The sequence below is a fragment of the Acromyrmex echinatior genome, chromosome 15 (genome assembly GCF_024713525.1).
Source record: "Acromyrmex echinatior isolate Ae372 chromosome 15, ASM2471352v2, whole genome shotgun sequence".
In the NCBI taxonomy this organism is placed as follows: domain Eukaryota; kingdom Metazoa; phylum Arthropoda; class Insecta; order Hymenoptera; family Formicidae; genus Acromyrmex; species Acromyrmex echinatior.
Window position 1 is genome coordinate 3,273,175 of NC_141866.1, and position 13,958 is coordinate 3,287,132.

General features: G+C 35.8%; 1 protein-coding gene across 24 annotated transcripts in view; it reads left to right on the forward strand.

The window, feature by feature from the left end:
• The window catches only part of LOC105149352 (adenosine receptor A3), a 457,094-nt gene that overhangs the window by 152,810 nt on the left and 290,326 nt on the right, over positions 1 to 13,958 (forward strand). For 23 of the 24 annotated variants that reach the window (XR_015547608.1, XR_015547611.1, XR_015547610.1 and 20 more), the window contains one exon: positions 350 to 860. Coding sequence is in view for 20 of the 24 variants with exons in the window: in XM_087414053.1 (XP_087270179.1) it covers positions 350 to 860 (511 nt within the window). In the remaining 4 variants the exon portion in view is untranslated. Of the gene's footprint in view, positions 1 to 349; positions 10,166 to 13,958 lie in introns of those variants that run through there. The other variant, XM_087414060.1, reaches the window with a different exon arrangement.

A 13,958-nucleotide genomic window follows, 5' to 3' on the forward strand; every position in this document is an offset into this window, starting at 1 on the left:
ATACCTTGGCACTCTATATTTATATTAAAACATAATTTATCATTATTGTCTGAATTATATATAATTACTCAAAGCTATGAAGAATTGCAGTGATGTAATATTATTTTTCGCGCTATGTCTTCCAAAACTTACAATTAAAATAAATTGTCAATTATTTGAAGAGTGAAATTTCACTCTTTTAAGCTTGAAAATTCCACATGAGCCACTGTTTTTCAAGACTAGCTCAATTTTCAATCTTCAGAGTGAGATTCCACTCTAAAGAATTTAGAGAGTAAACTAGAGATAAAATGCACAGTCTTTTCTCATTTAATTCATTAATACTTATAGCAATGTATTTCATATTTCTTAGATACGCCAGTTTGACGGCAGGTCGTGTAACAGCCATAATTATCGTCGTCTGGCTAATCGCTATGACTGTGGTGGCTTTGCAATCGTCTTTGGACATAGGTCCTGACTTTTGCCGTCGCAGGCTCAGCGGTATTGCGATGGAACAAGCGGTGGGAGCAAGTATATTGGTTGGACTGCCAGCTTTGACGACCATCTTCCTCTACGTGAAGCTGGTGATACGTGTGCGACGAGCCACGAGAGGCTCATATAAACCGCCAGCCGCCTTCTCCTGGGACTATGAGCTCACGAAGACGAATATGTGCAGCTGCGTGATGTTCGTCGTGTTCTGGTTGCCATTCGGCCTGGCGGTCTGCGTGAATTCCTTCGTTCCGGTGAGCACACGTGTACTTTACAACCTGGCCTGGTTCGCCCTGTCCAAGTCCTGCTTCAACAATCTGCTCTACTGCGTGGCGGACCGTCACTTTCGCAGTGCTTACGTCAAACTTTTTCACTACTGCTGCTGTAAGACCACGGTAAGCTTCTCAAGGAGGCCACGCAGCGGTGAGGGTAGAAATTCTACCGACGTGCGCCTCAGAGTACATATTATTCACTCGTACGCGAGTCCATCATCCTGTCGTCCGACTGTGGCCAGACCGAACGGACGTGACGTTTACGAGCTTTAGATACGACGCGATGCGATGCGACGCACGTACAGAATGCAGAAAGCAAAGGTCGATAAAGATGTCGCATCTGTCACTCCAGACGTTCATTCTGCAATGAGCAATCTGTTTTTGCGAGATTGAGCAGTCATTGCACCGACGTAAACAATGTCGCACGAGGACTGCTCTGGTATGGCCTTACAATTAATTCATTTGACTATCACGATTTGTTCTTCGATATTGACTGAATTTTTTGCATTGCGCAGTTTGTTTGATTTTTATAAGGATGCCAAAAACAAGAGTTTTCAACTAAAATTAATTTCGCGATAATTGAAAGCGTATAGTATAAAAAAATATTGTATACATTGGAACCTCGTATAACGAATCTTAAAATAGTGTACAAAATCCTTTCCATACGTGCTAGACGCATATAAAAAGTGTGAGTGGAAGGTAACGATAGAATCACAGCTCCAATAGCAGTCCTGAATTTCATAGTTTAAAAGTGAAGTAGAGATACCCTGGTTATTACGTTCAGAGTTCTAAATCGCGCGTTATTACGAGATTCCAGTGTATTTACGAGTATTTCTATCTTCTAGTTATATTTACGACTAGATATATTATTTAATAACAATTTATATAAAAACACTTTCATTTTTTATTAACAATTTTTCATGTACAATAACTCTCATGATACTCGTACGATAAAATTCGTAAAAAAGAAATCAAGAATTATGACCTAAGGAATTGGCACTAAGGATATCTATGTGACATAACAAGTGTCATTATTAACAATGACCATGAAGAAATTTGCATCTCATTGAGCTTTATTGTAAAATACAGTCAGTTGAAATTAGTAATGTATGGCCCAATACTTTTGACGCTGATACGAATGATTGCCGTCCAGTGGAAATGTTCTGTATAAACTATGCATTTGTATATTAGGATTTTGTCAGAGAGCTTATGGACGTCATATATTTACGGATTGAAAGCTACGTTCTTCGATTATTTAGACTTGAAGTTGTAATCGATTCTAAGGATGTTGAAAATATTTAGTAATCTCTTTGTTATTTATTAATAACGAGGCAGCATTTTTATTCCGAGTGAAATTTTTTGAGACGAATATAATTACAAAAATTCGGGAGGTTTCTAGTATTATCTCTCTCTCACAAACACACACACACACACACACACACACACACACACACACACACACACAAAACACATATACATAAATTTTTTAGATAGGGCACTGTCTCATTTATCGCGGAACGTCCATTCTCGACGGGAGAAAAGCGGCAAGCCTGTTTCTCTCCGCGAGATCCCATCTTGTAACAAGGGAGAGACAAGTGTCTCACTCGCGACAGCATTTTATCTGGCTGCAAGACGAGACGTGAAACGCGGGTGAGATGGAAAATAAGGTTTTCCCAATCTCGATTAAATTTCTCGACGGAGCTTACTGGCATTCCGAGAGGGAGGATACCGGCCGCGAAGTTATATACGTGCCTGCTGGAGGGGAGTAATTTACGCTGGTGCACTGCAAGTTCGCTATGTGTGAGATTTAAGCTCGACGAACACACGCGAGTAACGCGAACACCACATCCCGAATTATGGCTCCGACGCGGTAAGTCGACCGGTAGATGAAAATGCCGTAACGTTTAAGGAGGCACTTGGCGGCGCTCATCATCCCCCAAAGTTAATAACATTCCGGTAACGAGGTGAAGTCAAGTGGATCAGATAAGGGCGATTTGATGATAAAGATGGCAATAATATCAGTTAAAACTTTCAGTACTCTGCTCGTCTATCGGTCTCGACGTTCGACGATTTAGCAGGATCGCTCTTAAAAAGAAGAAAAGAGTTTCTCTAGCCATTTATTATGTAAATCGAGAACGGTCTCTTGCGGGAAAGGTTCTTTTGACGGTGATCAAATAAAGATCAAAGTCAAGTACCGTAATGTATCGCTCTATTGACGAAAATACATAAACTTTTAACATTAAGAGATATAAATTCGGGAATAAATTGACCGAATGTAAAATTTTTTCTCACTGAGGAAAAACTAATTGATATAAATGTCATTTTAATGTTGTATTATTTAATATACACACACACACACACACACACACACACACACACACACACACACACACACACACACACACACACACACACACACACTCGTACAAACTGCTTATCAAACGTCTTTCTCGTCTTGTACTCAGATCGACTCGCTGTTTGCTTTAAAATCAAAAACCTCGTAGCTGCCACCTTTCGATATATTTAATTTTAAATCTACATATCGCACAAAACGTGATTCTCGACAATTAATTACATACGTTTCTCTTAAACATATCTGGTTGCGAATAATTAGTCTTATCCGCTGAAGTACTGAATGTCCTCTGAGAAAACAAGTACACACAGTGCACTAATTACTGCCCCTGTCATTTTGACACGGAAATAACTAAGCTGCATCCACGTGTACTCGAATTAACGAAGGGTGTAAGAAATTATGTCCGATAGTATCATATTGACGCAGAGAACACGAACGATTTACGACGAAGGACTCGGGATTAACGCGAAAACATTCGTGGTGTGATTCGATCGCCTCTCGAGGCTCTACCGTGTATTTCGTGTAAAATCGGTCGGTGAATATTGTCGTGCCAATTATTCTGGAAAACGACGCCATTCTTCACCCCGGGTGGGTAATTCGTTACGTGCCGCGCGGCGATGCGTTCGCTTTGCTGCGTCGCGTTTTCTCGGGACAGACACTGTTTTCAAGGATCGCGATTTATTTAGCAGCGTTTCATTGGAGGACACTCGCTCGCGAGTGACACGGCATTCGCTCTATTCGCGAGAATGCGCTTGCTCCGTCCATATACACCGCACAGCTGCGATCGCGAGTATCAGATTCGTGATGATATATTCCAAAAAGAGTTTCTTTTAGTAATTCCTTCTGGCATTTTTTAATGACGTGCCTAAATAATCTCAAATTATAAATTTTGCGTTTAAATGTATTATGATATTTTTCAATTTTCTTTTACAACAAAGATTAAAATCATTATAAATCTAAATAATATCTACAATATGAAGTTGAAACATTTTAAATTAATTTTTATTATTGAAATGTACCTATAATAACAGAAATAATTTTTGCACATATTTATTTTTTATAAAACGAAGCAATTATGAATTATAATATTATTACGATATTATTTTATTATGTTATTTTTTATTTCGAAAAAAATATTTTATGTAATTTTATATTTTAATATCTAAAGTTGTGCAAAATTGTCAGTAATATTTTATCAAATTCACGAGACTGAAAATGTTTATTAAGTACATTTTAAAATTTCACTTTACAGATTATATGATGCTATTTGTTTTTTAATGTTTTGCACATTCCACGATCGCGGCTTTTCGGTTATTGCTAATCGTGTATTCGAGCACATATCTATCATGCTTTATATCTAGAAATTTATTCTGTTCGTATCTTAATAATTAATAATAAGATGCGTATGATATCATTGTGCGTATATTTGTGTAAAGTAAATATGTTAAAACCAGAGTTGGAAAATAATGCGTTATTTATAACGCCGTTACCGTTTTTATTAATTTTTTTCTATAACGATAATAGTACATCGTTACATTTTTACAATGATAACGAATTCAGCCGTTACTTTTATTGTTACTTTAATCCCTTATTATCTTTGTAACTATTCAATAGATCGCATTATTTTTAATTGGCTAGAAATATTTTATTATAATAGAAATTTCAAAAAATCAAAAAATGTTTTGTATTTCATATCATTGTAATAAATCGTTACTTTCTAATTAATGATAACGATAACGCGTTATTTTTTAAATTAGTAACAAGAAACGGGGCAATGAATTTATTTTTTACAAAACGATAACGCATTAATGAAGTAACGTTCCGAACGCTAGTTAAAACGTATTAATACATATTAAAATGTATTAATTAATCGTTTTCCACTTATATTTCCATATCGTTGAATTCAACATTTGAACTGATGCAAGCCAATACGCCAACACGTATGTAAAAAAAATAAATGTATATCCTTCTTAATTATGTGAACTTCTCAAAATGCAGTTTAGGATATGTAAAATTGCATTGGAGAACATAATTGAACATACGTATAAATGACGGTACTCACTTTGCTTATATAAGAGAATAGTCAAGTGACTTGTATATGATACTCGTATATGTAGCTAGTGAATCTAACACGACTATACTGAACATGTATTGATAATGCACTGTTACATGATCGATGCTTCGTCCTAGACATGTAATAGGGCCATATATTTGTGACTGACAAACAATAACGATGATCGCATTACAAGTATAAGCGTCAAATCTTTTTATTCGCATATCGAAAGAGAAGGTATAAAAATAGAAGAAGGTGCCTCGCGTGACATAGAACAATGTTATTTCGAAATTTATGGACTTCGCGTGGACTTTAGGTTCAACGATATTTCTTCGAGAAAGGATATTTCTCCATTGCGACTGTTATAGTCCTATCCGGTGAGTTACTCTTTTTGTACTAGTCAACATTTTTATTGCAGTAATCATTTTTATCTGTCACTTCAAAAACTTAAACGGATTTTTATTATAAACTTTTAAAAATAGATAGAATATATTAGTATAGCAACATTTTCTTATCTGATAATGTGTGATAAACAATACATTTTTATATACGGATATCAATTTCTGAATTTAATAATATCAAACGATTTTAATATTGAAATTGATTATTTAAAGTTTACGTTGGAATTTTTATTTCATTACTATTTGCTAATAAAAAGTAACATTTTTATACGATTTTACCATGGTTTTTTTAAAATGAATAAAAAGAGGCAGAAGAAAATTAAGATAGAATTTTTAAATAAGAACGTAAAATTTTAGTGCGTTAATATAGTTCTTTATATTTAATCCAATGACGCGCCTATGTGCAAATATGAAAAATTGATTTATGTATCTGTTTTCAATGCAGATAATATTATTTTTTAATTTTGATATATAGGACAGTTGAAAACTTTGTTGATCGAAGTATATAGTGACGTTACAATGGCAAAAATATTTTTTATATCAACGCACTACATAGACTTTAAAATCAAAACTGTAATATGTGCAGTATAATGATTTTTATGCCTGGATAGGAATTTCATATTGGCGGATTCAGATATAATTTTTATGAGAAGTGAAATTATATATACATGGAATATAAGTATGATATTTTGCAAACTGGAAAAATTATAAGGACTTATAATTGAAAATTATTTTAATGAGTTTAAGACGAACTTTATGCCGATGAAATCAAACATCTTGTTTTTCTTCGCTTAAAATCATCTGGTTCCGCCGCTTGCGTTTCATGGTTTATATTTATAAATAGGTTGCACATATATATTCACTGTATATAACTCGTCTTATGACTGTATTTAATTGACAATTATTACAATGGCGTATAGCTCTCATGACTGTCTATAATGTCGTATTTTACACGCCTTCTGTCAATCTGTGATCACACTTTTAGGTATGATTATTCGGATGTAGTATGGTATGGTAATAATGTACATTATATCGTCAAATTTTGCACATATTGTCCGATTTGTATCAGTTATCTCGATTATCCAGGATAATACTCCTGCAGTGTATCCTCGTCCAAAATTAAACATATGAAATAGAAAGCAATGTCTTGTCAAATATAGTATCAAAACAGATTTGATATTCTAAGCGACGATAATCGCCTTATAAAGTGCTAAGTTTAACTACCGATCCTCGCGGACGTTGTGTGCAAAATTTGAAATTGAAATTTAAGCGTCTTTCACGACGGGAACTTTGATAAAACATCCGGCGAGTAGCCGCGCGTTGATCAAATATGCGAGAGGAGAAATATTCGGCACGCAGGAGAGATTTTATCGAAAGTTTTGTCGCCGAAATCAGGTTTTCGGAAACGCGGGCAGGCGTAGCAAGTGCCGCTGACGATAATGCTTGAGAAATGGGACCAGGAATTTAGCTTCTCGTGACTACCTTTCCCAACTACTTTTGTATCGTCCTTCGTTCATTCCCGGGACGTTCGAAATTACAAGCGCATTCGAAGATTCACGTATTACCTCGTGGTCGCGAAACTTATGCGTTTGATAGGGATTTCCATTCGGCGCAATCCCGTAAACGAATTTGCAAGTTCGGAAGATAGGGAGAATTCGTAGTTAAATGACTTTGGCTTTGTCTGTTTCGCGTACTTGCCTTAGCGTTAACTTGCATCTAAGTTAAATAAATGTCCTATCTATAATGGTGTATTGTATTTCCGAATGTACGTTCGTATGCCCTCCGTGTACGTGTATGCGGTGCGTGTGAGATGCGTAGCTGTGCGTGTCTATTGATATGCATATGAGAGAACATCGACGATGAATGTCGAATACGTGGGTGGATGGAAAGATCGACAGGCACTGCATGCTTCTTCATAAGTATAGTCCCGCGCGCAATTACTGTAGTTATCTTAGAAAGTTTCCCGAGTCGAGAGAAATTTATTTCTGAAGCGAGCTGGAGATTTCTTTTTCATGTATTTCATGCTGCATATTTTCGCGCTGCGTCTTTGACGCGTTAAATACCATAGCTTATGCAGTGTCCGTCCATGAAATAGATTTTTCTACAAAAAAGATACAATGTATGATCCTTAGTTTACGATTGTATTGTAATTAATATTGTTATATAATAATGATTTAATGTACCAATTATACAGCAATGATGTAGAATTCTTTTTGATCGATTTGTATATTTAAAGGAGCCCGTTGTTTTATTAGGAAAATGGACGACTGTTTCCGTTGAGAACAATAAATGATTTATCTACGACTGAGAGAGCGCGATTAGTTTGCGATCGATAGTTATTCGCGCACAACTGTGATTTTATTCTCTGCATAAAATTCTCAATTAACAGCGAGATTCTGTAGTACGCTAGTAACATTTATTTGTATTTTTTATTATCGAATTGCATAGTTTGCGATAAATGAGTTTAATATACTTGGAGCAATTGTAAAGATACGTATACTAATCTGCTCTCTTTCCGTTGTCGTTAACGATAATAAGGATACAATCGAACAAATGCTACTAATTACAGTGTAGAATATCGCTGTAGGAACGTTCAAGATAACGTTTAAGGCGCTTTTTATGTCGTTGACTTATTGAATTAAAAGCAGGTCGAACTCATTCCTGCCCATTTGTTCTCGTTTGCGTATCTGACTAGTGCATTAGACCGTAGCAGTAGATGTAGTACATAAATCGTGTTAGATGGCCAGCAGAGATAGATGTCTTAAATAATAGAGAGACGAAACATTCCCAGCGCATTCTCCTAGTGTAACGCGTAGACAGTCGCATTGTTGTGCGAAATTAATTGTGTCGTTTTGCGAAATTTTTCCAACTGTTTCAATCTTACCGTGAGGTCTCATTGCGATTTAATTCTGACGAGTTTTGTACGAATTCGTCGGAACGATTCCCGTCATAGTCGGATGCGTGTCCCGACGAAGCCTCATTCTAACAAATTTGTACTGAGCGTCGGAAATAATCATATATATCGAAGTAAGTGGAGGCGATTATAGCGAGCGCGCCGTGTGATTAGGACCTGTACTGTAATCATCGGGACGCATTTCATTAATACTGACGTTTTCGTGCGAATTCGTTAGAACCAGTTATCGTCGGAACACGCACTCGTTATGATTATACCCTTGTGGATATGATCGCGATAGGTATACGTGTTTCGGCAGCACCAGGTTCTAATGTGCGCGGCATCACTCAGAGTAATTCAAATCCATTGAAATAAGTTTAGTTTTATTAATATATTGGGTCATCTAAAAAGTATCCGCGGTTTTTTGTCACTAGATGTGTGTTGATGGTCATATATCTAGTGACAAAGTACCGCGGATACTTTTTAGATGACCCAATACAACAGGTTGATAGATACATTGGTGGATAATCAAGAACAAGGGATGTTATTAGGTAATCTTTATCCTTTGTTATATTAAGAGATAAATATGTTTTTATCACACTTTAGATATCAATTAAGATTCATATCTGTCTATACTTTTAACTTTATGTAAACTTTATGTAAATGTTGTCTATTCAAAAAGTAACTGTTGACTGAATTATTAGTTTTTATACGTTTTTATGCTATGAATCGTACGATTAGATGCTGCGGCTTATTTTAGTGTATCTGATTAATTCTGACGTTCTTTTACTAATTCGTTGGAATGAATCCTCTACGGGACACGCGAATCATTATGATTCTTTCTTCATCCATATGTTACTTTAGCCTTCGTTGCCCATGCTGAGGCAATTGTAATCTGTTTCTACATACGTTCGCAAATCGCGATGTAATTACGTAGACGTATTACCTAAAGCAAATTACATTATTTAGGAGCATACTATCGAGTATGTCATACAGCCTCTTGATGCACAAATCTAAAAGCGTCTTATTAATGATTGCTGTCAAAGTCATCGAGAAGCACACTATATTTGAAACTCCGAGGACCAGAAATTCACAATAACACTAGTCATTGACTTACGTAGATTATTTGCCTTTTTTTAATGTGAATATAACTGTTGTGATCGAGACGAACTCGACATGAAACGTCGAAGAGTCTGAGTTAGAGAGGGAAGGATGTCTTTGTATATCCGGGCTGCGTTTATACACGCAAGTCTCGCAATATTAATCCGTTGTAACGTAAAAAGGGCTAGCAAGCCTATTTATTGATGTCGTGTCGTGATAAGTGTCCATAATGTCTCATAACAAGACTTGCGAACGTAACGGCATTGTCTAACCAATTGATAACCAACTGTTCCGACTCGATTAACACGAGAGTAGCAAAGTAGAAGTCAGATCAATGTGTTGTGTTAACTGGTAGAATAGCGTGAAGCTAGTTTGTAGAACGAACACGTAGAACAATCCACGAACGTTAACACCTGTCCCTCTGGCCGTAGCAGAATCGTAAACTGTATCGGACTATATAGATGTATTTATTTTGTACTGAATATATCTTGCATTGATGTACTTTTCGTGAAGGTCGACGTAGCGCCGTAGTTATGTCGAAACAACATTCTGATTTTGTGGATACATTACCGCGGATTATGTAAATGTAAATTTTATAATGTTGTAATAAAAGTGCGTTTCTCTCTCTTCTTTTTTCTTAATATGATGGAAATTGATGTAATTATAGTTATGTAGACGTAGTAGCATTGATGAAATGCCTTTTCGTAAAAAGTCCTTGACATAGTTAATTAATCTTAGGTATGACACATCTTTGAGACCTCAGTAAATTTTCATAACTCTATTAGTGGTAGAATATTAATGAATATAAAGTCATATTTTTTGAAACTTATTACAATTTTAGATTACTTTTGAATGAATAGTACTTTTTTTAGTTTATTTTCCATACATATTTTATTTGAGAAACATCCTGAGAATGTTCTTAAGACATTCAGAAGACATAGAGATGTTCTCCGAACATCTTTAGAAGTCTTTTGGAGATCTGTGTTGCATGGATTATGATCAATTAAAAAAAATAATTACACCGTAATTTTCTTGAACACTATGAGAAAAAGATTAGATTTCCTAGACTTCTATGTGGTACGTATATGAAAAACAAACGATATATATAGGTGCCTAATATATAGGTTAATCAGCTTTGAATTAATTAATTTTTTTTACAAAATTCTATAATTTTTATATTTTTGCTCGCCACATTCTTCGATACATATTTGTGTATTTTAATATAAAATTTTTATTTAGAAATGCTTGCTTGATCTTCAAAAGTATCCTTTTTATATGAAATGGCACGTCAATTTATAAATAGAATTCTTGAATTCTGACACAAGTTACAGATCGTTCAAGGTAGACTTTTGCCGATAACTCAAGTATTTTTTTCCGCCTGGTTACTTTACTCCTAATTGGAACGGATCTCTTGATAGGAAGAAATAAAATAAACTCACCCGGATCTCCTTCGTATATTTTTATATCAGCATTTTATATTCCTGCTGACCATGACTCCAATTTCCGATCCGGGTACTGATAAACAAGCAGTTACTGACAATCGAAAATTATTGTATCCTTTGTCGATAATGTAGCAACGCACTTCGCGAGTAAGATACTTACCTGCGATTGGTGGCGCCATCTGCAACCAGCAAACAAGAACCTCGACGAACTTGGATCAGTCTTCGATCTTCGGATTGAAATTGTACGCGCAAAATTTTCTTTCTCCGTTGGAATCGTACAGACGACAAAACGCGACGTGATTGCGGTTCGCGATCGATCTCAGTTTTATCAGGCAATTGATTGCGAAACAGTGGAGCAACGATTCAGTAACGAAATTGCGAAATTCGGGAGTATTTTGACGTTTCCCCTTTTGACGTGATCCCACCCCACGCACCTCGGGTTCGCGATCCATGACTCCATTTTGATTTCGATCTCGAATTTTCGATTTGAGTTCCTCGGTTCGCCGTTCAGTTCGGACAGTGTTTTTGCGTAGTGTCAATGATTCCATTTGCTCGCGAGTAAAATTAGACTTTTCGGAAGAAGCGAAAGAGGAGGTACGTTCGAGATGAGCCCGCGAATGGACCGAAGTATATACAGCCCCCGAAGAGAAGGACGAGACTTGTTTTGCAAGGTACGTAAATATTTTCTGGTCAGTAACACAATACTTTACTTACGCAATAAAAACTTTACATAATAGTGTCGTGTCGCGGGCTGGCGATGATCCCGCGGGCATATCGATCTCACGCAATGACACTCTCGTGCCATACTTGATCTTACTTACGAAGTACCGGTCGCACGTTAATCCTTATCCCAGACGAGGATCTTAGCGAGAATGCTCTCATTTGGGAAGGAATTTTTCGTCGTTTGCAAATTTACAATATACGAGGAAAGAATGAAACATTCTCGCGATAATCGAGCGAAGTATCGCGAGTAATGCGGCAGTTCCCTTTTTATCTTCATTCTATTTATTTGCGTAAGAATATAAAATATCTGCGGGCCAACGCGTTAGGATAAGGATTAGGTCCTGATTGACAACGAGCATTATCATTCCGAATGCGCTTTCGATCGCATTGATTCGATATTCTTCGGTTTCGCGAGTTATAAGCCGACGATCGCACGAAGTGCTGCTGAGATTTCGCCGAATTGCTGACTTAATTTTTTGTCGGTTGCACCTGATTGCACCGAGATAAAACACAAAATCATAAGATGAAGATGGCGTTAAATAGTTAGTTATTTTAAGAAAAAAATAATGATGTCATTAAATACACTTTTCGTGATTTTGTCATAAATTCTTGATGTAATAATGATTTTTAAATAATTTTTTTACACAAAGAAAAAAAATGGTTGCACCATAATTTAACTATAATTTGTAGTCATTTTTTGCGCCCATATATAATAGTTGTTTTACTATGTAATTATAGTCAATTGTGCTATTAATAATAGTCACATATATTGCTTGAAAATCTTTAATGTTTTTTATTAAGATACTTTTTTTTTAGTTATTATTACATAAATAATAAGTAAATTAAAAAAAATAATGTTATACATTATAATTGTGATTGCATTTACTAAATAAAAACGTTTCTTTTCTCTACTATTTACATTACTTGATATTTTACTATATTAATATTTGGAATTATAATTTATAATACATTTTAATTTATACTTATATATTCAATTTTTTCATGTTGAAAAAACTATGCTAATATTGTAACGATAATAATAAAAATAGAATTTCAAAACTATAATTATTTTATCATGCAATTATAGTCATAAATACCAAACAATTTTCTCTCGGTAATTATAAAACTATTGTTATGTCAAGAATTCATCACAAAATCATCGCCAAAACTATTGAATAATATCATTATTTTCCTTAAAATTATTTCTACCTCATTTTCATCTTATTATAATTTTTTGTGTTCTACTGAGAATTTGATGAATGCAATCGATCAGGTTTCGGTTACGAAAAAAGAGTCTCTACGAAAATCGAGCTATCGCAAAGGCATTTTCCTTTGTAAATTTTCGATTATTAGTGGTCAATTAAATCTTTCCTCTAGGCGAATCGCAGCGATCGGATATTGCATTCGTGAAAATCACGGTGTTTCTTTAATTAGTAGAACGTACGAGCGAACGATCACAGGCACACGCTCGCTCTCGCTATCGCGATACATTCGTAAGCGTGCCTATCGACGCGGATCGATATCTATTCGCCTAATTCGTTCTTGTCGCGACATGTAGAAATCAACGTCACCTTTAAATCTCTCGTTAGAAACTAAATATTCTTTTCTCTGTTAAATTACGAACAATTAGAGGCGTGCGCGATTGCCGGCGCATGTCTTACTTATTTGTACGAATAATTAGTCTGCATTATAGTGATGCGCATCTAGACTTTCGTTCTCTTACGCGAACGTTTAGAATATTATTTCAATGAGCAAGTAACTAGGAGAGCCTTCGTTTCTCATTACGCCGCTTTCTTCTCTTTGCTTTCCTCATTTCCAGCCGCTTTGTAAACCGTCGATCGCATCGTTTCTTCGGCATGTCCCTCCTACGGCAGTCAGGATGAACGGTCCAATTACTTTGCATGTAACGCGAGAAATTTCAAAACGCAACTGTAATACAATGCGATAACTAAGGTGCATTCTTTCACTCGTACTACTCCTTCCCTCTTGCTCCCACGCTCTCTCACTCGCCCTCGTTCCCCGAGATTTATTTTCATCCGAATCCTTTACACATTTGTGATCGCGCTTCCTTGGCGACGGATTCCTTTGGAACCGTTCGTGATGGAAGAATTTTTAGCCAAAAAAAAAAAAAAGAAATAGTTATCGCTCGTGCGTTCTAAGAATCTGTGACTTGATAAACGTCGTTCCGCTTTATCCGCTTTATCCAAAGTTTCATTCTCAGCAGCGATTCTTAACAGTAAACAGTTTTTGATTAA